The sequence below is a fragment of the Alligator mississippiensis genome, chromosome 7 (genome assembly GCF_030867095.1).
Source record: "Alligator mississippiensis isolate rAllMis1 chromosome 7, rAllMis1, whole genome shotgun sequence".
NCBI classification, from domain to species: Eukaryota; Metazoa; Chordata; order Crocodylia; family Alligatoridae; genus Alligator; species Alligator mississippiensis.
The window spans coordinates 29,561,865-29,589,830 of NC_081830.1; the positions used below are offsets into that span (position 1 = coordinate 29,561,865).

The 27,966-nt window shown below is 42.2% G+C and overlaps 1 protein-coding gene across 7 annotated transcripts in view; it reads left to right on the top strand.

Moving 5' to 3' along the window:
- ARMC8 (armadillo repeat containing 8) overlaps positions 1–27,966 on the top strand; it is a 107,798-nt gene that overhangs the window by 1,135 nt on the left and 78,697 nt on the right. For 4 of the 7 annotated variants that reach the window (XM_006270443.4, XM_006270445.4, XM_006270447.4 and 1 more), the window contains exons 2-3: positions 3,430–3,506; positions 14,878–14,949. In XM_006270443.4, coding sequence (XP_006270505.1) covers positions 3,430–3,506; positions 14,878–14,949 — 149 coding nt within the window. Of the gene's footprint in view, positions 1–3,429; positions 3,507–4,946; positions 5,095–11,954; positions 11,976–14,877; positions 14,950–27,966 lie in introns of those variants that run through there. The other 3 variants (XM_019489838.2, XM_059730745.1, XM_019489836.2) reach the window with 3 other exon arrangements.

Genomic DNA, 27,966 nt, shown 5'->3' on the forward strand with positions numbered 1-27,966 from the left:
CAAAACACATGTTCTGTTTCATTTGCAGGCACTTTATCTGCTTTGTGCCCCTTTTAAATCATAGGTCACTTCACATATAACAAAATGCCTTTCAAAGCAAACCGTTCTTCTGAAAATGTTTTGACATTAGAAAAAATCTTCCATGTTGCCACTGAAATAAGTGGATTCAGTGGGATTTCACAAGTAGTTTGGGTTATTTCAAAGCTCTGTTTTTCTGGCAAATTTTTACTGTTCACTGAAAACATCTTGCCAACCTCTTGTCTTGTTTGTAAAAACTGCTGTACAGGGATTGTAGAGCACTCTTGCCAGTTCATTGCCAGGAAGTGGAAATCAGCTTGGCAATAGAAGCCTGATCCCTTTGCTCTTGTAAGTCTTCTGGGTCTTCTCAGGTGGCCTAGTTGCTGTGCTTTGTAGTGCAGGGAGGAGGCACATCCACTGCAGTTGCCCTTTGATCTTTTGGTGGGGTATATTGCTTTTAAGTGGATATTGAAAGGGATGCTTTCATTCTTTGCCTCTGGGACACGTTTGTTTACTGACTGCAGTTGTGTCCCATGTTCGTAAATCCTAGCTTGCCAGCCTCAAATGGTATCTTGCAGTAACTGTGTCTTAACTCTTATGAAACAGCTTTTAGGTAATGTCCTGCCCACTTGGCATGAAATGGTCTAGAGGCCAGTTGCCACTTTTATTATAAATAATCTTAGTCTGTTTTGGTTTGCTTTTTCTCACTAGGTAAGAAGACATTGTATTTGATGGGTATAAAATTTGCCTTGTACGCTATGTCCAGCCTGGGGTATGCAGTGATAGCAGCTTTGGCTGTGGCTTTAGGTACAGGGAGATAGCTGATCTGGCATGGGGCTCAGCTCTGGTTTCTGCTGCCTGGCCTGTGCTGGAGCTGAAACTGCAGCCACTGTACTTGCCCTGTGACATAGCAGCAACAGCTACAGTTCTGGCATGGGCAAAGGGGTGATGATGAGGCCACTGGCAGAGGAGTTAGGACTGCAGCAGTGATGACACAAGAAGTAGCAAGGAATGTATCAGCCCTTGCTCACCTTTCTGCTGCCAATCCCCATGTCCATCAGAACCCAAGGATGCTTGATACCAGCTGGGGTGCATCGCATGCTGCAGAAATCTGCCAGTGTCCTGACACTCCTGCTTTACCTGAACTTTAGAGCTGGTCAGCAGGCTAGAAAGCAGCAGATTCTAGCTTTGGAAGCTTAATGAAGGTCTGGACCTAAAATCTATCTGGGTCCTGCCTCACCATACATGCCCTGCCTCACCTGGGCTGTGCTGAGACTATCCTGCTCCCTTGGGCTAGATAACCAAAGTGACGTAATAAGCAGAAGCCATTCTTGAAGGAAATGTAGATCTAGATGCTCCAGGTGGTTCATCTTCTGCCCCTTGATGCCACACTGGTCTGGAGGAGGGCAGTACCACACCAGAAATCCAGCTGGATAAAGAGGTGAAGGTTTAGTCCAAGGTCACTTGCCATTCCAAAAACAAGGCAGAGCTTCCACAAATCACCTTCATTCTTTCAAGGAAATTCATCAAGGAAGAAGGTAAAAGCTTAATAAAGGAAGAAAAGGCTCAGTTGACAGACCTTAACATCTTTTATAAGGGTGCAGGCTAAATTTTCCAAATCTGATGCCCTGAGCTAGCTGCTTACGTATGGCTTTAGGAAATCCTTTAATATGTGGCCTTTTTTTTTCAGGAGTGCTGAATACAAACAAATCCCAATAGGTCAGGGAGACCTGCAGATGCCTGGTACTTTTGAAAATCAAGCAACTTTTAGTGTAGCGTATTAATTTATCAGAAAAAGTATTGGAGAAGGCTTTGCTAAGATACAAGAAATGCTTTTTATGAATGTAGGCATGTATGTTCTGTTGCTGAGAACAAAGTTAACTTCTGTATTATGCTGAGATGCGTGAGGGATGTGGAGTGTACTGTGTTACTGTCCCTGTTGGAGCTATGTGGGATGACTCTGTAGGAGACAGAGCCTCAGTGCAATTTGAATAGGTGATGCAGGGGTGTAAGGTGTATTAGAGAGAACTTTTAATGGCACTCTTCCTTGCTGTGGAGGGGTTATGTGGGTGTGTATTCTGCTTGAGCAACCTGAGCTGTTTTAAATGCACTCTTTGTAATGTCTGGAAATGTATGATAAATTACAGTGCACCAGAAATTAACCAAGAACTAATGTTGTGCAAGTGTTTCCTTTTCATACAGCTACTAAACTGTGTTTAAACTGCCAGTTAAGGAAGTGCTGACATCCAGACCAAACTCAGCTCATACGCCCTGCCCACAGACATTAGAACTCCCAAATGCCCTTGCATGTGCCCTTATCACAGTAGTTCTTAATCTTTTTAGGCTCAACACCCCTCCAAAACTTTTTAGAAATTAGGGGCACCCCCTTTTAACAAAAAACAAATATGAATGGTTATATTATCATATTTATGAAGCATTAATATTCAGCTCTATGGGGTCCTAAGGGGCAGAGTGTGGGGACACCTGGCCAGCAGGGGCAGGGTGCTGGACTACACACGGAACATGTGAGGGGGGCAGGGGTCTGGTACAAGGGCACACAAGACCTGGAATGGGCCATGGCAGGCCAAACTGCCATGTGCTTCCTGGGAAGTCAGATGGAAAAGAGGCAGGAGCACGTGCTCTTGTTGCAGCCCTTCCTGGTCTGACTCAGTGTGGCATCTCCCATAAACAGAGGCCCATGGAGCAGATAGAACTGCCCCATGTGCTCTGCAAACTGAGATGTGGCTGCAGCAGAAAGGCGTGCTTGCTTGCATTACCTTATGCAGGAGAAGGTGCTACTTCTACTGAAGCCCTGCCCAGTTTGACTCCTCCTGAAAATGGAGGCATGCAGGGCACAGCATCATCCCACCATGGAGATCAATGCTGCTACCAGTAGGTAGAAGTGCCCCATGTACCTCTGTTTTCAGGCAGCATGTTTGAGCTGAGCTGGGAAGGGTTGCCGCAGAAGTGTCGTGCCTGCCAGAATAATGAAATGCAAGCAGATGTGCCTTGCTGCTGCTGCTGCTTCTCAGTTTGGCTCCAATGTGGCATTTGAAAACAGCTGTTTGGAGCAGTTTCACCCTATGGTGGTGGCAGTACCAGGGTTGTGGCACCCCTGGCAGGTTCTCATCTGGCAGCACCCTGGTTGAGAACCATGGCTTTATCATTTCCTCTGTCTGAATATTTATACTGTATAATCCCTCCTCCAAAATCACCCTCAAATTTAATATTCTAATTTGGATGGTTTCTAGTAATAAATATTGCATATTTGAGTGTGATTGTTTAGTTCTGTCACTACCTTTTTTGGTAGGTTTTGTATATTCTTCTGTCTCCATGAGGTATTACTGTTTGGGATCTGCAGTTAAAGAACTGATGTAAATTCATTAAATGTCTCTTATCTTTCCTCTGCAGGAAGTCACAGCTAGCAGTCGCCACTACGTTGACAGATTATTTGACCCTGATCCCCAGAAAGTCCTGCAAGGTGTCATGTAAGTCATATGAGCTGGAGCAGTTATCACTAGTAGGCTAGGTTTTCTTGACTCTGAGTTATTTTGCACTTCAAGGGAAAGAAGGAGGTGGCTTGTATTTTTCTAGAGAAATTTAGGGAATTTTTGGAAAATATCACATGGATTGAATGCAAAGGTTACAAGCCTAATTTAATGCGTTTTCTTTTTGTGGTCCATATTTTTGGTAGTCCAGCCACATAACCTTCAAGAACAGGGTTAAACATTATGTGAGCACTTAAATGGCTTTTTCATAAATTTATTGTAGGCACATGCTCCCTGTCTTCTAGGTCTTGTGGTACCTCTTTTTCCTTATTCAGTCACCAGAGCAGATATTACCGTTCCCTCATAGTACATAAAGGAACATGCGTCTCTTGATGTACAGTATTGGCACAAGAGATCCAGAGGCTTCTCTTTTGGCTTTCTCTTAAACTTAATCCAGGCAAAATCATTTTTTCTTTCTTTTATGCTAGCACCAGTAGTAAGGAGATGTCTTTGATTGAAAATTTCTAAGGAAAAATATGTTTTGAGGCTTTCAAATCTGTAGGAAGATGGTGCTATGATTAGCTCACTAGCTCTTCCTACTTGGGTCTACAAACTGCCTCTCTCCAATAGTAGATGGCAACATGGCATATGAAGTTCCAAGCTGCTCAGGAATTACTCTTTTTGTGGCAGAACCTGGCTTTTTCATAATGGCTGGAGCTTTCTGACTCATTTCTTTTTGATGTTAGCCAGAGTTCCTGAAATATTTCAAAAGAGGGGTAGAAAATGTCCAAGGGGTGAGTCCCTTTCATACTAATTGTGATCCTTTGAGGTGTGTGTGGTCCCCACCTTACCCCTTCCTCCCCATGTGCTAGAGCAGGGGTCAGCAGCCTATGGCCCAGGTGCCAGATCCAGCTTGCAGAGAGGTCCGACTTGGCACAGTGGGGTGTCAGGGAGCTGCATCAGGCTGTGCTGCTCCTATGCCCTGCTGAGTTTCACTTCACTGTAGACTGTGCTTCTATGAAGGACCTGAGCTTGCCCTTGCTGCTGGGGGGCTGGGAATCTGCCAGCCAGTCCCTGCGAGAGTGGATGGGGTGGAAACTTCCAGCCCACAGCTAGAACTGGTCATAAGATCTGACCCGTGTTGGTAAAGGAAGGTTGCTGACCCTTGTCCTAAAGAGATTCTTGACTCTGACAGATAATCTCTGTTGTTTTAGATTCCCTACATGCTCCTCAGAGCACTCTTAGGGTCATTGTGTTCTACTGTAACTGAAGATGCTTCTGACTCCCATCTGATGTCTCAAGTGCTTCTTTAAATAGCCTGTCCAATTTAGATAAAGAGTTCTAGTCCTGCAGTGTAATAGGGAACCAATAGGTTCCCTGCTTCTCTGTTTAGAAAAGTCAGACTCTAGTTTTCCTTTCCTTTCCCATATCTGCTTTCAGGGAAGGCTAAGGTCCATAACCACTGGTGGTCCTGTCCATAGCCCAATGATGGAGCTGGAAGAAAAGGTCCTATCACCTGGGTTTGGACTGTGGACCATATTTTTGACACCTCTGGCCTGCATCTTCAGCCAAGTACCCCTAGAGTGAGGTAGGTGAGCAGATGAATGGATGTGATTCATTCTCCTTTGAATAATGTAGATCCTTGTACCCAGCTTCTGCTAATCCAAGGTCATTTTAGGATGAAAGACAGGAAGGGCAAAGTGCCTTACCTGACTTAAGAATTCCTGGGAAAGATATTGAGCTCGACGTGGTCCAGTGGTTAGAAAAAGTCTTTATCAGCAGGGCATCTTAGAAGCTTTACTGAATTTGGACAAGTCTTTTAAGATCTTCCATCCCCAAGACATGGCCATTCTTTCTGTGTTATGGCTGAAATTCAAAGAATCATAGGAAATGAGAGTTGGAAGGGACTTTAGGAGAACACATCTAGTTCAACTTCCTGCTCAAAGCAGGACCAACCGCAACTAGACCATTCCAGCCAAGGCTTAAAAACCTCCAAGGATGGAGATTCCACAACCTCTCTGGGTACCTGTTCCAGTGCTTTACTACCTTCCTAGTGAGAGAGATTTTCCTGATATCTAACTTCAACTTTCATTGCTGCAACTTGATACCATTACTCCTTGTTTTGTCATTGCTGTAACTTGGGTCTTGATTTCAGTTGATGGAATGGTGGCTACCAAGGACTGAAACATTAATTATTAGAATGTTTTGGATTTCTGTCCATTGCCTTTGAACAACTGTAATAGTCTGCAAACTCCTGGTTCTTGCAGCACTCTGTCACCTGTTCTCTGCTTCACCTGGATATAAAGAAATTGTAAAGGAGTCTAGAAAGATACTTGAAGAAATCCCTTAATTTGGAGTTTTAAATTTTTTAAATAATGTTACATTTTGGGTTATCCTGAAACCCCTCTTTTCTACGAGGCCAGGGTTACAATTTCTGGTAAAGGGTCTTGAGCCTTAGCCAAGTTCATTTGGATGGGGTGAAACACCTCTCTAAACATTATTTGGACCTGAAGATCATGGCCAACAAGTTTCGTATCCTCCTGTAACTTAAGATGAAACTTTTAATTACAGCTTCCAATAGTATCAGAGCTGCCAACTCTCTTCCCTTATCTTTTGTTTTTGCACTGGAAGGGCTAGAGAAGCTGCTGTCATGGTGGCCTTTCCTCAAGGTAATTAGGTCCTTTTTTCATAGGAGTTTTTTCTTTTTTTTTTTTTTCCTCCTTCCCCTGAAGCACTTTTCCTTTTGGCTGCTGCTGTTTCAGGTGAATATGGTTTTGAAGTAATCTTGGGACAAATGTCTTAAAAGAATTCCAAAACTTCAGTTCATCTCCTTTCTATCAACTCTTCCCCTGTGACCCATAAATATTCAGGGTGTGAAAGACTAGTACTTAATGTCTTATTGGTGAGGACCATGATTCAAGTTAAGAGCTTGAGTCTTAACTTTTTTTTTTATTCATGATTTTGGGGTGTTGGTTCTTTTTTAATGGTGGAAAAGCAATACTGTCTTGTGTTAGATCTGCCTCTGACAGTGTGCAAGGGCAACTTCTATATGGGATTTCTGGCTCTAACTTTAAAAGAGAACTAAGTGTTGAGGGACAATGACCCTAAAAGAATCACACCACTAGCCTTTTCTGTAGTAAAGAATTTTAACCATTTGCAGATTAATCTATAATGCTGAATTAGCATGAACACAAACTAGATAGGGTGGGCTCCCCACTCCACACTGTAGATAGTCCTCCTGCAAACAGTTCTGAGGACTTTCATGTGAACAAACAAGGTGTTTAAAATTATTGAAAGGTTATAAAACTTGAGTTGCACAGTAAATTTTTTCTAATGTTTCAACTTGGTAGAACAGCACTCTAGCAAGGGAATATAGTAGTATCCTTGCTCATTTCATAGATTTTATAGACATTAGGGCTGGAAGGGACCTCGGAAGATCATCGAGTCCAGCCCCCTGCCCAAAGGGCAGGAAGTCAGCTGGGGTCATAGGATCCCAGCAAGATCAGCATCCAGTTTCATCTTGAAGGTGTTCAATGAAGGCGCTTGAACCACCTCCAGTGGCAGGCTGTTCCAGACCTTGGGGGCTTGGACAGTAAAGAAATTCTTCCTTATGTCCAGCCTGAAACGATCTTGAAGTAGTTTGTGACCATTCGACCTCGTCATCCCTTGGGGCGCTCTGGTGAACAAACGTTCCCCTGGATACTGGTGGTCACCCCTAATAAACTTGTAGGTGGCCATCAGATCACCCCTGAGCCTGCGCTTTTCTAGGCTAAAGAGCCCCAGGGCTCTCAGCCTGTCATCGTAGGGTCTGCTTCCCTGACCTCTGATCATGCGCGTGGCTCTTCTCTGGACTCTCTCAAGCTTCTCCACATCCTTTTTGAATTGTGGAGCCCAAAACTGGACGCAGTACTCCAGCTGTGGCCTCACTAAGGCCGAGTACAGGGGAAGAATGACGTCCTGGGATTTGCTTGAGGCAGCTACCAAGTCAACCCTCAGCCTTCTTTTACTCAGACTGAACAAACCCAGATCCCAAAGTCTCTCTCAAAAGGCCTATCCCCCAGGCCCTTGATCATGAGGTGGCCCTTTTCTGCACCCTTTCAAGCTTGTCCGCATCCTTCTTGAAATGTGGTGCCCAGAATTGGACACAGTACTCCAGCTGTGGCCTCACCAATGCCGAATAGAGGGGGAGGAGCACCTCTTTGGATCTATTGGCGACATATCTGTTGATGCACACCAGAGTTCTATTTGCCCTGTTTTCAAGCAACGACCTTCATTCTCATCCATTCTTTATGCTTCCCTAAAGCTGAGGACAACCTTGTTTGCTAAAGACAAGAGTAAATTTTTATTTCTCTCTTGTTTTAGGTGGGTTGCTTATCAAGGCTTATTCTTAGAGGTATCTTGTCATACAACAGCGTTCTGGATCTTGTGAATCACAGGTTCACTACCAATTTCCACCAGTTGTGTAACTCTCTCAAAGGCTTGTTTTGCAAGGAAGGTTCTTCCAGATGAATGGATCTTGTAGAAACACTTTTGGAAACTGAAATGTCATCAGCCTACTTTTCAGCAACCACCAAGTGTTGGCCTTTTTGGCGTAACCATTGTTGTTGTTGTTGTTGTTATGATAGACTGATATCTTGGTGACACACTTGCCCTTTAGAACCTTCTCATTCAGTCACTGGAATTACAAGAAATATCTCTTGGGTTAGTATTTCCTAAACTTTTGCAAGCCTTGTCCCCTTTTAGTAGGGTTGCAGGATGCTTGCTTCATTTTCCATGTGATGCTGAAGAGGAATTATTTAAATTAGTCCTTTCTGTGCCTTAGTTTCCCAAAGGATGTCTTTACGCTTTGAGAAATGTTAGTGTGGATTACAAAAAATACTTTCTATGCTTGCTTATCCTTTGAATACAAAGAATCAACAGTTCTGGTATTTAAAGTATAACTGCTGGCATCTTGAGTTAGGACACACTGAAATGAATTTAGCAGTTTGCATCTTGAAGCTATAGTTTTAAGAAGTCTGCAAACATCTCTTTGTATTGATTACAGTCAGTGTTTGGAAAATGTTTAAACTGAGGCCCCAGTGGGGTTGAGGCATAACTGAATCTCTCTCCTTCTTTAAGCTAGTCTTTTTGGATATAGGGTCACCTCAAATAAATTGGTTTTCCTTATGGAGAGTGTTCTGTCCTTTCACTTGACAGAGAATGTTCTGTACTGCCTGCTGGCTTCTGCCGGGTTAGAAAGTAGTAGGTACCCACAAGTAACAGGTAAAATTAGGTTTCTTCTCTCTGTTTTTTGTTGATAATCTTCTTTTGGGGGTCCCTAGCTAGAACAAATATTTCAGAGGGGAAATGAGGGAGGCAAAAACTGCATTGAGCGTGATTAGAAGAGACTGAGGGTTAAATTAAAGTACTTTAGTGAAAAGAGTTTCAGTATGCTGTGGGAGAAGAGAAGATATAGGGAGAAAAAGAGATCTAATATGGGAAAAAGAGGAAGAAAAAGTGAATACATTATAAACTAAGCAGAAAATTCTGATCATACAAGAGAGAAAATGATGCCAAGGTGGGAAGGAAAGGAATAGTATAAGAAGAGCACACAACAGCCTACATTTACAGTGTGATGACTTGTGTTCTTTGATTTGAGGGAGAGCGTGGGTTCCCAAAGCTAAGTTATGTCTCTTTCATGTAGCCTGGAATGCAATGGCCACATAGATGCCAATTAATGTTTGAAGACCTGTAGGTGATTCTTTTTAGCTCATGGAAGCTGCTGGGAGCCTTTGGGGACTGTTACTGAAGCTAACAGTCCCCAAAGGAGTGGACGCCTACACGATCAGGTGGGTGGCCAACTGGCTTAGGGACCACACCCAGAGAGTGGTGGTTGATGGTTCCTTCTCGGCCTGGAGGGAGGTGGGCAGCAGGGTCCCGCAAGGTTCGGTCCTCGGACCGATATTATTCGTATCTTCATCAGCGATTTGGACAAGGGGGTGGAGAGCACCTTCTCCAAGTTCGCTGATGATACCAAGTTATGGGACAAAGTTAGTACACCGGAGGGCAGGGAGCAGATTCAGGCTGACCTGGACAGGTTGGATCAATGGGCAGAGAGAAATAGGAAACAATTTAATAAAGATAAATGTAAGGTACTCCACCTGGGAAGGAGGAACCCCCAGCACACCTATAGGTTGGGGAGTGTCCTTCTCAGCAGCTCGGAGGCAGAGAGGGATCTTGGAGTCATAATTGACTCCAAGATGAACATGAGCCGGCAGTGTAACGAGGCCATCAACAAGGCCAATCGCACCTTGTCATGCATTAGCAGGTGCATGACTAATAGAACAAAGGAGGTGATGCTCACCCTCTATGCAGCACTGGTCAGGCTGCAGTTGGAGTACTGTGTTCAGTTTGGGGGCCACACTTCAAGAGGGATGCGGAGAATCTGGAGAGGGTCCAGAGGAGGGCCACTCACATGATTAGTGGCCTTCATGATAGACCCTATGGGTGGGAGGTTGAGAGAGCTTAATCTCTTCAGCCTTCACAAGAGACGGCTGAGGGGAGATCTTGTGGCCACCTCTAAATTTACTAGGGGCGGTCAACGGGGAATAGGGGAAGCGCTGTTTACTAAGGCGCCCCAGGGAGTGACTAGGAATAATGGATGTAAACTAGTTGAGAGTGGATTTAGGTTAGATATTAGGAAGAAATTTTTCATAGTAAGGGTGGCCAGGATCTGGAATGGGCTTCCAAGAGAGGTGGTGCTATCACCTAGCTTGGAGGTCTTCAAGAAGAGGCTAGATAGTCACCTGGATGGGGTCATCTGACCTCAGTCCTCTTTCCTGCCAGGGGCAGGGAGTCGGACATGATGATCCATTGTGGTCCCTTCTGACTCTACAGTCTATGAATATCATTAGATCTACCCTTGGGGAGGGTAAGATGTTACTTTCACTTCAAGAAACTCTCATTATTCCAAAGTTTTTCAAGTCGGTCTTTTTGTTTGTTTGTTTGTTTGTTTTTTAAGCTACCAGTTTTAAATTATACAAATCGGTGTAAAAGATTACATGGGGTTTTTTTTCTTCCTAGGAAGTCAATTCTCACTTTTTTTTTTTTTTTTGGTACGGAACAAAATTGTATTTCTATATTTCATGTTGGCAGTATAGGTTACTAGTCCTATTTACACAATGTGCCTTGTTCTACTAAATTACAGTTTGGAGACTTTTTTTGGTATAGCTGCATTTTTTTTCAGTTTTATTAGACTAGACACAAACTCCTACCATTCAGGTTTATACTAGTTGACAGCAGGGGGAGACTTATCCTATAAGAAAGATGGAGGAATGATTCTGGGATGGTCCCTGCTTTATCTGGGGAGGCACCTAGGCTGTTGCCACTTTCTTACCCCTCCCTACTCACAGCTGCTCTGGAATTTAGTTAAAAATAACAAACAGCATTTTTTAATTATTTGCTTTATATATGCTCAAAATATATCCAAACATCAAAAAATGTCTTGTACTTTTTAAACGGAAGTAGTAATATTTGTAGTTGACAAATTGTGCTGATGACTTTGGTTACCATCTTTTTGCAGTGTTAAGAATTAGTAGGACTCATTCTCTCAAACTTTTTTCATAGATTAGAAAAGGAAAACCAAGGCTTTTCTGCTCTTTCTACTCTGTATCAGTTTGTCAATTTAGAGTGAACTAATACATTGAGCTGGATTAGCTGAATATACTGAAATGGAGGAAAGATTCTTTCAACACCTAGAGAAAAAGCTACTGCTATTGAAAGCTTGTTTAGCACTGTATCTAATTTGTATGCCAGATGCTTAGCTAGCTACACTTTCCCCTCCACTTCCTAAAGTTGTGGAACTACCCATTTACTTATTAAAATAATTTTAGTTGAAAAGAGGAAAAAATGAATAGAGAAGGTTGTGCCATAATATTGGCTGTTATGATTTCAAGTTCAGTTTCACCTATGCTTGTTTTTTCCAAAAAGAAAAGTTCTGAAGTCCTTTTTATGAATCATGGCTGAAGGCCAAACTTTGCTCTTAAAACAACATAGTAAGTAGTATTTGATGTAAGAGCAATTTCTGCTGCATACCGGGCAAAAGTGAAAGTATACTGTAGGTGATCCACAGGGAGTAGAACAAGCAGGCTCAGGCTCCTAGCTGCTGCACTCAGTTACTTACTATAAGGAAAGATTTTTTTCATCCTGCCCTTCAAAACCAAGGTGCACATCTTACTCCAGGGCATGTTGTATGTGGGGAAAAAATACAGTATTTTAAGACTCTGAACACCCCCTCTTGATGCACCAAGCATGTGACATTTCACAGAACCTTTAGGTGGCAGTCTTCCATTTCTAATCTACCGACTTTGTCCTTTTTTTTCTTGACCTTTGCCCCCACCATCTCCTCCTACTTCCATGAGGAGACTACTTTTCCAGAACAGAAGAAATTCCAGCTGTTCTACTTATACTCCGTCGATAGCCAGGCAGCAGGTTTGACAAATTAATTAAGCCTTTGACCAATTATTGTACATTTTCTTGTTCTCTCTTAACTACTTTTTTCTTTGTAGACTTGATCTAGAAATACCATAAGACTGGTGGGTTTTAAGTTGCCTGTGGATACTCTCTGGTCCTGGTTCTTGCCAACCATGCAACCTCTGTTCTTATTCATTGAGGAACATAACCAAAAAGGCATTCATGTGAGACGAGATGTATACTCCCTTTTACAACCAAGAGCAGTGAAAGATGTTTCCATGAGTTTAGGGGCAGGGGCTTCTACTGTTACTTTCCCATCCCCAAAAAGAAGGCAATATCCCATGTGTTAGATCTTGGAGTTCTCAACAAGTTTGTTTTTTGTCTTGTACAAACTTTTGAGTACAGGCAGCTTGCCCTTTTGGCCTTTTTGTGTGACAGTGTTTTTAGGTGCCTAGTGGTAGCATCAGTCTGTTTGAGAAGGCTCCAGTGGGAGCCCCTGTACAGCCTATCTAGATGATTAGCTGGTAATGAATATTTCCACACAAAGTGACCAGTCCATAGAGGCTATCCTCACCTCCTTTTACATCATGAGCCTCACAACAAGCCATGCAAACTTATTGTGATACTAGTGTGGATTACAGAAGTCACAAAGCAAAGACTTCTTTCCTTCCACTGGAAAGCTTTGAAATGATTAGGGCTAAAGTTCAGAAGTCTTTTGTTTATGTTCTTAGCCCTCTAAACTACTAGGATATGGTAGTTTGTCCATTTGTTGGCTGCTTACCAAACTTCACGTCTGCCCTTTCATGTAGTTGCTGAGATCAGTCTACCAACCAAACATGAACGCAACCAGGTGATAGTTCTTAAACGTTTCTGTTTTTTCTTGAATGGATAGACCAACATCACATCTGGAAAAGAATTGACACTTCCTCACCTCTTTCCACCAAGGTCTTGGTGATTGATTCTTCTAAGCGTAGGGAAACTCATCTGAACCCATCTGCAGGACTGTTAACCCCATAAAACGTGTTAGAACTTAGTCTTGCTTTTCTTGTAAAGCTTTCAGCCACTCTGTGAAAGGATTCACAAGTCAAATCCTAACAGACATGCCTGTGACTGCTGTCATGTATTATGTTAGCAGGTATGCTGTTGCAAGACCTCCCTCTCTCAGCATTTGGCCACTGGTGATGCCTGCGGTCATATATCTTTCAGGCATTTAGAACAGTCAGGCAGATTATCAGGACCGAGCAAGTGCCTTCTGGCTTTCTCTCTGGAAGAAGCAAGTCCTAGGGTTCTTACCAGATGCCTCCTACTTCTCTCTCCAAGGACTGGTGTATGCCTCCCATCTGATTCCCTTGACACCTAGGAAGTGAAACAGTGTGTTGGGGAAGAGGATGGGGGAGGGAGAGTGAAAAATGCCAATATTGATTTAACTTAATTTTAAGTTGTTGAACAGAGAAACACTGAAATCAATTTATGAGATTATGTAGCTCTGGATTATGTTGTAAATCTAAGTTTTGTTTTTTTTAAGTACTGCACTATAGGAAAAAGTGGGGTTTTCCTTTTGTTTTGATTTTAGTTTCTAAACCCTATTTTAAAAATCTTTTCTATTTTCATGGAGAAATTTCCAATTGGTTAGATACCCAATTTTAATCTTCCAAAGTGTGTCCATTTTAGAGTTATCTCTGGCTTAGAAAACCTTGTCCTATTCTCTCCCCACCTCCCAGTCCTACAGAATGTCCAGACGGCTGTTTGGGAAACATTTTAGTTGTTAACTAGAGCTGTTGGAACAGCTGTAAGCCTGTGAAAATAGAACATCATAATAGCAGTCTAGATAAAATCCAAAATAGGAACAGCAAATCGATTTGAAACAACTGAAGGTAAAGTTTTATGTATAATCACTGAAAGGTTAGCTTTGTAAAATGAATAAGCTATGTTAGAGTCCACATGTCTACTGCTTTTTCCTTTAGTTGGAGGTTGAATGGTCGACGATGCTTCCCCCCGCTCGTACATCTGCAGAGTTAAAGATTTTAATGAGATATGGAGAAAATTTTGTTCTTTTTAGCTTTCTGAAATTGAAGATGGGCTGTTTAGTTTTCTCTCTTAAACTCATTGAGATTCAGGGATAATAACAGCAAAGTTACAAAAATCAAAGAGGATGCTCTTTAGAATGCAGTAGTAACTTGCTGTGCCATACAAGCCTGGAACCTAAACATTTTAATGGGAGCGGCTGGGATGCAGAACCACTTGCTTTGGACAGTTGACTCCCCACCAGTGCTTTGGACAGTACTGCCTCTCTGGCTCCCATTACCATAATATGGATGCTTAACATGAACCTGTAATATATTTACCTTCACAACACTCCTGTGATAGAGGGGGATGCTGTTGTCCCCTCTCTTACAGCTGAGGACCCTGGGGTACAGAGGCCTTGTGACTTGTCCACAGTCACTCAAATATCTGCGATAGAATAGAGAAATAAGTCCTGGTCTTAAGAGTCCCTGGTTAACACCCTGGCCACTGCGCCTTTTTTTCCATTCTTACCTTTTCTTCCCCTTCATTAGAAGCACTTGTCCTCTGCCCCCAACAGAGTACTACAGTACATATTAGTACTTGGTTTACTTTAGCAATAATTAATTCCCCAGACTGTTACTCGTTTGGTTTTGGGAGTTTTTTGTGCATATGCAGTGAAGTCAGCGAGCATGATGAAGTGATGATTTCCATGTGTAAGTGGGTAATTACTCGGCTTATTTGAATGAGTTTGGGCATAATAGACACCAAGAGAATGGGTTGTATAGCCAAAGACAGTGGAGATTACTCTGTAGGAATATTTGGACTAGTTGCTTGAGCTCTGTGGAAATAGTAAATTTAGTAGAGTTGAGCCCTCAGCATAATTTACCAGGGTTTGTTTTTCTTTCTGGATTTACAGAGATATGAAAAATGCTGTAATTGGAAACAACAAACAAAAAGCCAACTTGATTGTTTTGGGAGCAGTTCCAAGGTATGTCCTTTGCTACTCTCGTTTTTACTGATTTGTGGCAAGTCTGGGATAAAGATATTTAGATTACAGGTGCTTGTTTTTTATATATTTTATTTTTTTCACCTTTGAAAATTTGCGGTTGACTGCTTATTCTCCTTAATGCAACAGAGAGACTTGAGAGTCTGATAACTTCATACATTGTGGAATCAGTGAGGTGTGATACTTTCAGCTTGTAATTTTAGGGAGTTCATTAAAGCACCTTTGGCACATGTTTGAACACTTAGCTGGCCAAGCACAAAATCTGCTTTCCAGCTTTGGCAAAATTTAATAATGGAAAAACATAGCTGCTTTACTTCCCATACTCCAGCCAGTCACCTGTTGAGCTGGTGTTTAGAATTGTTTGAGGTTACTTGAATTATTTTACGATTGTACCGTTTTAAATGCATATGGGTTGCCAGCTTCACCCCTTTTACTCATTTAGGAAATAATAAACATAAACCCATCACTCTTAGTAGTGCAAACTATGCTTCTGCGTTAATGCTTTCTGGGTCCTGGCTCTTCTGGTGAACATCATGGCTAGACTCTGCCCCCTTTCTCCCAGCTCTATTCTTTCACCAGTGAGCAAGGTAACATGAACTTGGGCAGTCATACTGGTATTGTGCAGCCTGCTTTTGTATATACTATACTTTTGTCCTTTGTAGACGAAGAGGACTGCATGCAGCAGGGGGAAGGGTGGGAAAAAAGGAGAAAAGAAGTGGGAAAGAGAAAGGAGAAAAAAAGGAAGGGGGTGGAGGTTAGGTCACATGAGTACATAGGTGACTTATAAGTCTGATCTTTGCTTCGAACAATTTGCTGCAGCAGGGGCAGGAGAGCGTTGAGGACTGGATACAGGAGGTTTTCGTTTTCCTGGCCATGCGTTTCTTCATTGCTTCTGCTGTGCATTGCTGTTCAAAGGCCAATGCTCTGTTCTGGATTTGGGACCTTCAGGATGGATGGTCGTGAGCAATTTGCTCCCATGACTCTGGGTTGATGCTGAAACTCTTTAGACACACCTTTTGGACTCTTTAGGGATGCCTGCTTTTGTAAGCTTTTTTTCCTCCCCCAAATAATAACTTGTGTCCTAACTCCTTCTGTTGAAGCAGCATTTGGTGGCTTATCAGGTCCTGGAAACAACTTATTTCTTTGCTCTTAACAAAGGACGGTCAGCTGTGGGTGACACTAGCCTCATTCTCCAGTAGTTGGTCTGAAGGGATCATCCAGGTTTTGGAGATTCTAACCCTTCTTTCTGTCTGTCCTTCCCCTTCCCCCGCCCTGCTGCTTTTTACCAAAAGCAAACCGCATAATTTGAAGCCCCTTATCAGTGTTGATAATCAGATGTCTCATTTAACCTGGGACCACACAGGCTTCATGGGACAGTGCCCTGAAAAAGTGCTACTAGGGTTTCTTATATTATATAATGTGCTTTGTGACACTTAAACACTGTTGCCAACTTGAGCAGGCCTTTGTGTTTCTCTGGTCTTTCCACACTCAATTTCTGCCACTGCCTGTGAGCCTAATACTTAAGTTCCAGTGCTTGTGCATTTTGGCAGAGGAATATGATGTCTTGATAAAATAATGTGGTAAGGGATGCTAAATATTCAGCTTGTAACATCCTGTTTGGATGAGCCTAAAAGGGAGAAGACAGCCTCTGTCTTCAATTTTGGTACAGATCTTTCTGGAACATTGGAAAGCATCATTGCAAGGCTTTTGGGACCAGTACATGAATAAATAGAAGGTGGAAAGCTCTCTTTTAGCCCTGGCTGGACTCTTTCTTGGTAGCATACGCCTAGCAGACCTATTACAGACTTGTCCCTGGGCATTTTGAACAGAAATGAATGGATTACATACTTTTCCAGGAGAAATATTTTTTCTCTTGTTTTTTATAACATGCTGGTAGAAATTTAACGCACCCCATCTAATTTTTAAATTGGAAAGTCACCAGTGAAAGCTTTTGTAAACCCAGTTGGCAGGCTAGGCGTTACCAGTGGGAGGATCAAGGGTAAGCGGCCCTTTAAGAGAACTTCAACAGGTAGAGGTAATGGGTAATTTGGTTGACCTTTCCTTTCCCAAAACAGGATTGCAGCTGCTCAAGACAAATTGATTCTTTCATTGTGATGGTGGAGGGACGTTACAAGTCTCCTCTTCTGTCTCTTTCATAGAATCGTAGAATCATTGGTAACGAGGGTTGGAAAGGGACATCAAGAGGTCATCTAGTCCAAACCCGTTCTCAAAGCATCCCCACCTACATTATCCCAGCCAGGGCTTTGTCGAGTCAGGCCTTAACCTCCAAAGATGGAGATTCTGCCACCTCTCTGAATATCCTATTCCTGTGCTTCACCACCCTCCTAGTGAGTTTTTTTCCCTAATATCCAACTTAAACCTTCCTTGCTGCAACTGGAGCTTTACCACGGTCTTCTTTGGCAACTCATCAAATTGTTTCCTTGACATAGTTCCTATCTCCTACTTCTCCTATCTTGATTACTTAAGCATATATTTGACATACTAAGCTAAATAATCTGTTGTAAAAACCAAAATCAGATCCACTAGGTCAAAGGTGACCAATTTCTTGGGCTCTGGAGCTGGGTCCAGACAATGGGGTGCCTTGTGGGCCAGACAATCCACCTCTTAACAGTGGCTTGTCACTCCTGGAGCTGCTGCATTGATGTGGCTTCAGACTTGGGGAGTGAACACTACCACCAGTCACTCTCCCTTTTACCTTGCTGTTGTTTTATAGTTGGTAATGGTGACTGAAGGCCATGAATTTGGCAGTGGGTAAGGAGGTGGAGGAGGGGTGAGTGGCAGCAGCAGCTTTCTCCCCTTAGGTTTTGGAGCCATGTTAAACCAGTGGCTCTGGCAGCTGTGCCAACAAGCCCTGTGAGGTGCAGTTTTAAGCACTCAGGGGCCTGTAGGCCAGCAATTGGACAGCCCTGCCTTAAGTCATTCTTGGAAGCCATCAGACCAAGAGAGCTTTTTTTCCCCTACTGATTCCAGGCATGCAAAACACATACCTGATTCTTCCAGAAAGTCCTCTCCTTTTCCAGTAAGAAGTCATTTTCCATTAGTGTTCACCTTTTGAGCTTCTACAGTCGTTACAAGTACTCTTATATAAGTGACTGTTGCTGCTTCTTCACTCAAGAGGAAAATAATCTATATAATAACATTTCAATATCTCCTGGTTACAAAGCTTTTCTTTGTTTGTTTGTTTTTAAAAGAGATGGGAGGGTACCAGATATAAAGAAGACTTTCCAGTCTCTGATTTTGATCAGCCCACAACTCCCTGGGTCCCTCTCTGTCATTCTTGTTTTACCATGTTTGCAAACTGATTTCTGTTACTTGGCACAGTTGAAAACCTGTACTAGCTTATTAATTTGTATGCAGCAAAGAGATGATCAAAATGAGATCTGTTTGTATCTTGTCAGAGTTTGTGGCGCCCCCTGCATTCAGTTACACCCAAGGTCTACACAGCCTTTTTGTTTCTTTTTTTTCCTGGGTGGGAGGTGAGGACCACAGTGGGAGACTGGTTTGCCTCCAGTCTTAATGAAGATATCTGTCAAGCAAAGGGTAGACTGCACATAAATAAAATGTGTACAGAAGCTTCAAATGAAATCCTGTGGTCATTTAGATCTCGACATAGTAAGAACATTTAGCCCTAAAAACTACTCAGAGTTTTGGTACTTATTGTGACGGAGAGAACTATATGTTAATATCTTTGAACAGACCCATGTTGGCTTTAAAAAATATAGGCAGTATTTTTACCTGAAGACAGGCTATTCGGAAGCAGTAGTTCATGTGTGCCACCCTGCTTAAACAAATGTGCTGATGCGTGGAAAGAAGCAAGTCCCTCAAGGCTCTTTATGTAACTTAAAGGAAAATGTTGAGGCAGCATAACTGAATTGAAAGTTATCTAGGTATATGGTCTTTTGAGACTAGCATTCATTCACTATCTGTCCAGAACCCTAATCTTGAATTTTACTTATTCATTACAAGGAACAGAAAGGAGAAATGTTTGTATCTGATGACTGCATGTTGCTATCCCATTGGAAGCTGGGATGACTCTGAGGTTTAGCTTAATGTGTTCACTTCTCAGCAGTTATGCTGTGGAGAATTATTTGATTTTTCTTGGTAATTGCCTTGCTAGCTCTGGCTTTGCCATTAGCTTTGAAGGGGATGTTGGAGGTCATATAGTCCAATCTCCTGTGTATATGCAGGATTCACTATTCCTATACAATCCCAGACAAATGTCTATACAGTCTCTTACTGGAAATCTACAATGAAGGAGGTTTCATGGTTTCCTTGGGCCACTTGTCTCCATTCACTCTAGGACAGTAGAACATCCTGGGTCCCAAGGCTGCCAAAGGAGATTGTGTTCTCCCAATGGCATGCTGATGAAATAGCCTTGTCTGAAAACGTTACTTTTCTACTATTCTTTACCTGCGTTTTCTGTACCCAGTATAAATGTCTCAAGAGATTGAAGAAACATGCTACACTTTTTGGTTTACTTTTCACCTGGTGTGTACCATTTTATGAGAATTGTAGATCTAGTATCCCCGTGCAATCCATGTCTCCCCATCTACCTGCCCTGTTCTGGAGGGCAGCAGTTTTGAAGAACAAGTCCTTGGCTTGAATGTTAAGGTAGGCCATGCTTTTGAATGTATTTCCTTTTATGATTTTTCATTTTCATTAAAATAACAGCCACATGTTTAACAGTTCCTCCCCAAAATCTAACTTTCTTTTCACCTCAGTTGTAATGAGAGCCACCTTTCTGGTGACATACAGAACTGGAATGACATGATAGGGTCCATGGCATTATGCCATTACTGCTTCAAGCTATAAAAATTTATGGAGGGGCCAGAGAATCTTTTCAGTGAGTCGGGGGGAGTAAGGGCAGTAGATTGGCCATGGCTGATCAGAAGAGCAGCACGTCTGGATCTATTGCCCAGACCAGTGGTTTTCAACCTCTTCAGAGTCATGGCCCCCTCCACACCGCATCCAAAAAAAGCTGACATCTTTAGTTGAGAATCACTGTTGCACTCAGCTTAACCTTAGTGGTTCTCAACTGGATGTTGCTGCCTTCAGGTAAAACTGTGCCATGTATCTGGGGCCCAGGCATGTTTTCCTCCTGCGTTATGGCTTTATTATTATCACTGTAAAGTGGGCAAGTCAGCTGGCTTGTACTTTTATCCCTTCCTGGTCATTTACTGCATGTTGTCTCTTGGAAACGGGCATGGAGGGATGTGGAACTGTCCCACGCATCTCTTTCCAGGAGGAGCATGGAGGTGGTAGGACTGGGAAAGGCAACAGCATGAGCTGGCTAGCTTTAGAGCAATGCAGGAGGAGTACGCACATGTGCTGCGGCCCTGCATATGGAGCAGTGTTATCTGGTTGCAGCAGCACCTGTCACAGCACCCCTGGTTACTCTTTCAACACCCTGGTTGAGAACCACTGGTCTAGTCCCACTCTGTCCCAGCTTTCAGAGACAGATCACAAAAGGTCACACATTTTACCATCTGCAATTTATGCCCCCTTTTTTGTTTCCCCTGTCCCTCCTCTGATTCGCTGCTTCAGAGGAGAGATTCCATATGGGAAATAGTCAAGAGGAGGACCTGTATATTTTTTTTTAAGACTAATGTTTAGTTTGCAGCAGATTAGTAGCCTCCAGAGGCTACTAGTGGGAGAACTTTTTTGTTTGGAGGGGGAGAAGTTGTGTTGAGAGCACCTTGGGAAAACAAAATAGGCTGAATATCTTTCCATTTTCTAGGACATCTATTCAGTCCAAAGAATTCTCTCAGTATCTTAAAGGACTTTCCACAAGCGGCTTGTTTGGGATTCTTCCGAAGTACTGCTTTTTAATCTGTTTTCTGAGGAAATATTTTATATGGGATCTCAATATCATCTACTGCCCAAACTCTTTGCCTGAAACTAGTTGTGGGAGATGCTAAAGAAACCCTCTTAGATTTGAGTCCATGGGACAGGGGCTGAAAACTGAAAGAAATCAGAAAGACCAATTGAGTCCTACATTCCTTCAACATAGATATCAGAAGTTTTTTTTATGATTGATTGTGGGTAATTAAGCACAATCACATTATTTTGGTGTAGGCAGTTGTTTTAGGGCACTGGCAAAATGAAGTGGCATCTTTGACCGCTATTTTGTCTCCTAGTAAGAAGTACACTTGTAAGTGTCTGTGGGAGCTCTAGTATCCAATTCCCTCAACACCTGAGGACTGATAGGGGTAGTATCTCCTTTCATTTAAAAGGCATGGAGAAATATACATACAGAAAGCTTTTAGTAGATATCTGTTCCATCAGGTTTGATAAGGAAGTAATGGCTTCTGATGGACAGTGATCTAAATGCCTGTAATGAACTAGATGTGAAGCCATTCTAAGAGTACTGTTTTGCTCTTTAAGAAGAAAGCTAAGCTTGGATGGATGGCTCACGTGGACTCAGACAATATTCTGGTAAGTCCCCTGTTACCAAAAAAAAGTGTGTTCTAAGTTAACTCAAAATTGTTTAACGTGAAATAGTAAAGCACAAAATTAATGGGAATTAAGGGAAAACTACAAAAGAAAGCAAGTTATTTACCCTTTCCTGGTCCAAGTTATTTACCCCAAGTAACTTATTTACCCCTTCCTTACTTTTGAACATTGAACCAAAAGTATTAATAGTATTTTATCCATATGTATGAAGAAGGTAGATTAGCTCTTGTTGAAGAAATGACTTCTAACGTTTTCAAATGTGGGCACCTGATAGGTGTGAGAGTTCAGCTTTAGTGATGAGGTTTAAAAATAAACAAGATTTAAAGCCAAATTTCTAATCCTGTTATAATGATCTGAATTAACCTCCTTTTCTGTTGAAAAGTTGATCTATTGAAAATCAGAAACAGAGTTAATAAGTACTGGAGATGAACATGCTAGTATACTAACATGCATATGCTTCCTTTGGTAGGTAAATGCTAGGTTTCAAATATGTTGGCTGTTCACATCTCTTCTTAGCACTTGAAAGCTTTGCAATAGATGTTGCTGCTGCTTTCTACCCTCACCCTCTTGTTTAAACTCAAGGAGATGCATTACATCAATCCTAGTATATTCTTCACCAAAGGGAACAACATTGCACTGTTGCCAAATCAGCTGACTTGATTTCCAGTAATTTGCTGGTCTCTGCTGCTAGCATCTTTGCAATGATGTGAGATGCTGCAGCCATCTTGGGATTTTCAGACCTCCCACAGATCTCCCTGTGACTTGCTTCCTTCCCCACTTGCCTGTTCCCTGGAAAGGAGCAGCCAGTTTCAGCTACAAGAGGCAAATAGCTCTGATATCCTTTTTGGGTAGGGAAAGGAGAAGAGGCAATGGCATTCTCATGGGGTGGAGTGAAGGAGAAAAAACTCAACATCTAGTGCAGTCAGCCACTTGTGTGAGGTGAATTCCTTCCTTCTTCCCACCTGCAGAAAGGTAGAAAGAACCCCTGCAAAGAACTGTGGAATTCCTCCATGTGCTAGGCATCATTGAATACTAATTAGAAGTGAACTTCTGTACCCCTTATACAAAAGAAAGATGCAGTGTTCTGTATTCCCCATCTGTTGGCAGGTAGACATTTGAGGAAAACCAAAATGAGGTAGAATGTGTATAAAGCTGTCATTGCATATTGGGAATGGGCAGCAATAAAAATCAGATTGGAAAAAGCCATGATTTAGGGTGAAGCTTTAAAAACAAGAAACCTAAGGTATTTTGAAAATAGCAGTTGGGTGGTTTAGAGAAGTCCAGGAAACAAAGGAGAAAATTAATATATTTGCAGAGATCTGTTGCTCTCATTATTTTGTCAGACCTAGACCTATTCATTTTTGCATGTTTGTGAGAATCATTTGCAAAAGATTTTATTTAAACAAGTAACTACAGAAGAAAGACATGGTGCATATTTTATTAAAGGGTGGAGAGATTCAGAGTTTTGAGAGCTGCTGTTAAAAATTTAGTGACAATGATCTTAAGATCCCATTGCATTATTAGGTTGTATAACTTGTAGCACTATTGAAGGTGTGTTATATTCTAGAATTTGAGTTTTTGATTTAACTACTTCCTGCTAGTTCAGCATAAAGTTTCCTTTTCCAGAAATAATAATAGATATTCTACCAGTTTCCAGAAGCTGTACTGTACTTTCCTTACTATAACTTTTTCAACTTAATAGCAATGATTTGCCATTCTTAGTCCTAGCTTCCTGAATCCTGCTGTTCCAGCTCTTGTAACTTCTGGAAATAGGATAGCAGTTTCTCAGTTCATAAAATAATCTGATATGAAGAACATTGTTTAAGTATGGCAAATGTGTTTCAAACTGGGGAGAGGATCTTAATAAAAGGACCAAAGCATTTGTGTTGAGATCTGCTGGATTTTGTGACATTCATTTAAACAAACAAACAAAATCAGTGAATTAAATGTGAAAATAAATAATTCGATTAATCTGGTTTCCTTGTTTAATTTTTGTTTAAATTCAGTTTCTAGGCTGGCTTTCCAGTCCTTCAGCTGTGCACTGTAGGGGATGGTTTTCTTTGCCGTTCTGAATTTTGATTAGGAATTTAAGCAGCAGAAAGGAAGAGAAGAGAATCTGCTGTTGAATGGGTGGTAACACAAAACGGAGACTGCTTGCCTCCCATCTTGTAACTCCCTCTCCCAACACACACATACTCTGGAACCATTAATCTGCTGTTGGATGTTGCAAGAAACTACCCTTACAAGGAAATATGGCTGTAGCAATGGCATCTGCCTGCAGCTGGCTCAGTCCATCTTTTCAGGTCCCTTATTCCTCTCCTGCCAGCTCTGAGAGTTCACAGAATGGAAAGAACCTGTGTCAAAGCAGCAGATCCTTCTTTCTCCCCCCTCACTGAGCAGTTCAAAGGGAGAGTAGGTGGGAGAGACTACCTGTGGGATATCTTCTTAATGGAATAAAGACCGCTAAACTAAACTTTGCTAGGGACAGGACTGTGGTTCCATTTACTGTGGGCACACAGAGGGCTATTTCAACCAGTAAAACATGTGCTTTAGTATAAATAAGAAGTTGTGAAGTGGTAGAAAAATTAAAGGAAGTCCTAAATGTACATGTAAAAATCTGAGGTTGGTAGGACTAATGGCAGAAAGAACCCTTTTTAAATGCTACAAAAAACACATGTGGAATGTTATGGGCAGTTGTGTGCTAGTTAACAGGCATCAGTCCTGGGCAAATGACAGAAAAGCGTATCTGGGAATCAGTCTATAGTAAATTTTAAAAAGAATGTAATAAACATCAGTCATGGTTTTCTGGGATACAATAGCAAACGAGCTTGGTTTTATTTTATTTTTTATGAGATTACAGGCCTGATTAAAGGTCACTCAGTAAAAAACTGGAAGCATATTGCATCTACAGAGTGATTTAAACAAGAATGTTATTGGGTACTAAAAAGAAAAGCACCCCATGGTATCAACATGTGTGCCAAATGGGCTACGAACTAGTAAAATGATGAGTCACAAGAAGTGACTGTTTCCACGTTGATAAATATGATGTATGGCTTGTAGGATGCTGACTGATTAGTTTTAAGATGCTCCAATATTTTTGGTCAGTAATCTGAAGCAAAAATAAAATCACTGTTGATTTAAAAACAAAAATTCACATGAGGTAAGGATTTGGGGGGGGGGAAGGAAATAATAACCAGGGCATGATAAATCAGCATGATTTCACAGTTTCATAGTAGGTAGGGTCGGAAGGGACCTGAGCAGATAATCAAATCCGATCCCCTGCCATGGCAGGAAAGAGTACTGGGGTCAAATGACCCCACCCAGGTGTTTATTCAGCCTCCTTTTAAAGAACCTCAGGGTAGGAGCCAGCACCATGTCTCTTGGAAGTTGGTTCCAGATCCTAGTTGCCCTGACTGTGAAGTAGCGCCTCCTGATATCTAGCCTGAATCTACCCTCTGCCAGCTTGTGACTGTTATTTCTAGTCACTCCTGGTAGTACTCAGGGGAACAGGGACTCTCCCAGTGCCTGCTGGTCCCCCCTGACTAGTTTGTAAACAGCCACTAGATCCCCCCCTCAGCCTTCTCTTGTGGAGGCTGAACAGGTTCAGGTCCCTTAGCCTCTCCTTCTAGGGCCTGCCCTGCTGACCTCTGACCATGTGGGTGGCCTTTCTCTGGACCCTCTCCATGTTGCCCACATCCCTCCTGAAGTGCGGTGCCCAGAACTGGATACAGTACTCCAACTGTGGCCTGACCAGTGTTGCATAGAGGGGGAGGATCACCTCCTTGGACCTGCTCATGCTGCATCTGTGGATACATGACAAGGTGCGGTTGGCCTTCCTGACTGTGTCCCCACACTGTTAGTCCATGATCATTTTGGCACCAATAATGACTCCAAGATCCTTTTCTGCCTCTGCACTGATGAGAAAGGAGTTCCCCAGTGTGTAGGTATGCTGCTGGTTTCCCCCCCCCCCCCCAGGTGCAGTACCTTGCATTTGTCAGTGTTGAAACCCATCCTGTTCTCATCCGTCCACCCCTGTAACCTGTCCAGGTCTGATTGCAGCCTATTCCTCCCTTCTAGCATGCCCACTTCTCCCCACATCTTAGTGTCATCAGCAAATTTGAACAGGGTGCTTTTTACCCCCTTGTCCAAGTTGCTGATGAAGATGTTGAACAGTGCAGGACCGAGCCCTGCGGAACCCCACTGCCCACACCCCTCCAATTTAGATTGCTGAGTTCCTCTAGATCACACGGACAAAATGTAGCCATATAAAAGGTCTTAGAACTGGAAGCAAAGGTTGCGGGCCATAGACTCCCAGAGCATTTATACATGTGGTTTGGGAGTGGGGGAGAGGGAGCAGTGCTTTAATTAAAGTTGCTCTGAGAGTTGGAGCATCTCATGTATCAGTATCCCTGCCCTGAAAAATGGTGGCAGGTGTGCTTTAACTGAAGCTCATTAAACAAGCTTTAGTTAAAGTGCCCCTATCACCATTTTTCAGGGCAGGGACACTGATGCATGAGAGGCTGGAGTCTGCTGGAGTGCAGTAATTACCACACTCCAGCAGACTTGTTTAATCAAGTCTGCTCCGACACACTGTAATTACAGTGTGTCAGAGCAGCTTTGCTGCACATGTATAGGTGCCCCCAAGTTCTATAAGTGTCTTAAAAAATAGATATATCTATCTATAGAGAGAGAGATAGTGACTCAAGAATTTAGAGCTTGCCTTGAGTTGCTTGTCCTGTCTTAAGTTGTTTGTCCTCTCAATTTCTCTGCTATCTGCCATCCTTCCCAACAAAGGCTCAGGGTGGCTTACAGCAAGAGGACAGAACAATGCATAGAACAGGACCATGACAAGAGAATAAAGCAATTTGAAGCAAACTAGAATATCCACACAAAATAGTCCCCTTAAACTATCTCCTCAGCCTAGCTTTGTTTGCTAAATGCTGTCCCAATAGGAAGGTCTTGCAACACTTCCCAAAGATGTCCAGGCTTGATTTCTGGCGGGCCTCAAGAGGGAGGGAATTCTAGGGCTGAGAAGCAGTTGTTGAGAATGACCTCATCTATTTTTGGCAATCCTGTGCTTTTGCCTCCAATCTCTTGTTAACTCAAGACTTGTTGTGGTGGGCTAGGGACATACGTTATACATAAGTGACTAGAAATCGGTTCAGATCTGTAATACATCAGAAGTTCAGTGCATGTAAACTGCTTTCAAAATGTCTGAAACTGGTTTAAGATAAACTTGGATGGATGGGGTATCAGACTTAACTGATTTAGGTTAAATTGGCTTATTGAACTTCTGTCCCAGATTCAAGTTAAGTCACAATCCCCCAGCATCCCAGGATGCTTTGCACCTCCCCTACAACACCCCTCACCCCCTTTGTAGGATGCATGGATTAGCCTTGGCCTAAGCTGTCTGCTTGAGCCAAGCAGGGAGGTATGCTTTAGTGCCCCCTGGCTTCTGGCCTGGGCCACTGCAGACATGTGGCCACATTTCTGCAATCAAAAGTGAATGTATGTTCACTTGCTTATCGGTTCAATCAGTGCAGTTAGATTAACCTGTGAAGACTGAACTGATTCAGCCTCAGGCTTTTTGACTGTCTGTACTTGCCTTGGTGTCCATAAAGATGAATTCTTTAAGCATCCTTGAAGCTTATTTGTCAGACTTTTCCACAGTGTTTCTGTAAAACAAACAAACAAAAAACAAGCATTTTTTTTTTTGCATCGATAGCTATGATGCTCATGTTTGTTAGTGGCCCATTTGCAGCAAATTGCCTGCATGCAAGATCTATAGCCAGAACATTAATATTCAGATTGGGTTTGATCCTCTTCATTTTAATGTGCTCACTTCTGAAAGGCGATTCCTTAAATACTTCTGTGGGATGCCAGGTTTGTTTTGCCAATTTTATACAAAAATGTCTGCAAGGTGTGTTTTCTTTTAACAAACAAACAAGCATTACTAGCTCATTCTCTCTTCACAACAAATGTATCCAGAGGTCTGAGAAACAAAACAAGATCCTTTTTTCTCATGTATTATTAGAAGGGATGATTCTGCAGCAGGATTTCTGTCACACTTTTACATTCAACTGAAGACTAATGGAGTTGTAAGAGTGTAATTGAGCACATAATCTAACCTGTGAAATATTTATTAGTGATGAAGGCATGTGTGAGAGACCCCAGTTCCTCTTTCAGATGTCAACTTGAACTTGCAGTGCTGGCAGTTCAGAAGAAACATCATAGATTGACTGTATTTTCAGTGGCAATAACTGAGAAATGTGGAATTCCACATTTAAGGCTTTTAGTTACTTTTTACAGTACAATAGCACTATAAGATGGCTAGCAAATGAAGTAGATTTATATGGTAACTTGGAGGAAGTAAACACATCCATGATTTGCAGGTTTTCATATTTGAATATTCACTACAGAAAAGAAGTAATAGACAAAAATTAGGCTTAATTGTAGATGCTTCATAGTGGTATTTTCCACTGTGATTTTTTTTTTTTCCCCAGCTCTGTTCCAAGAAATAAAAAG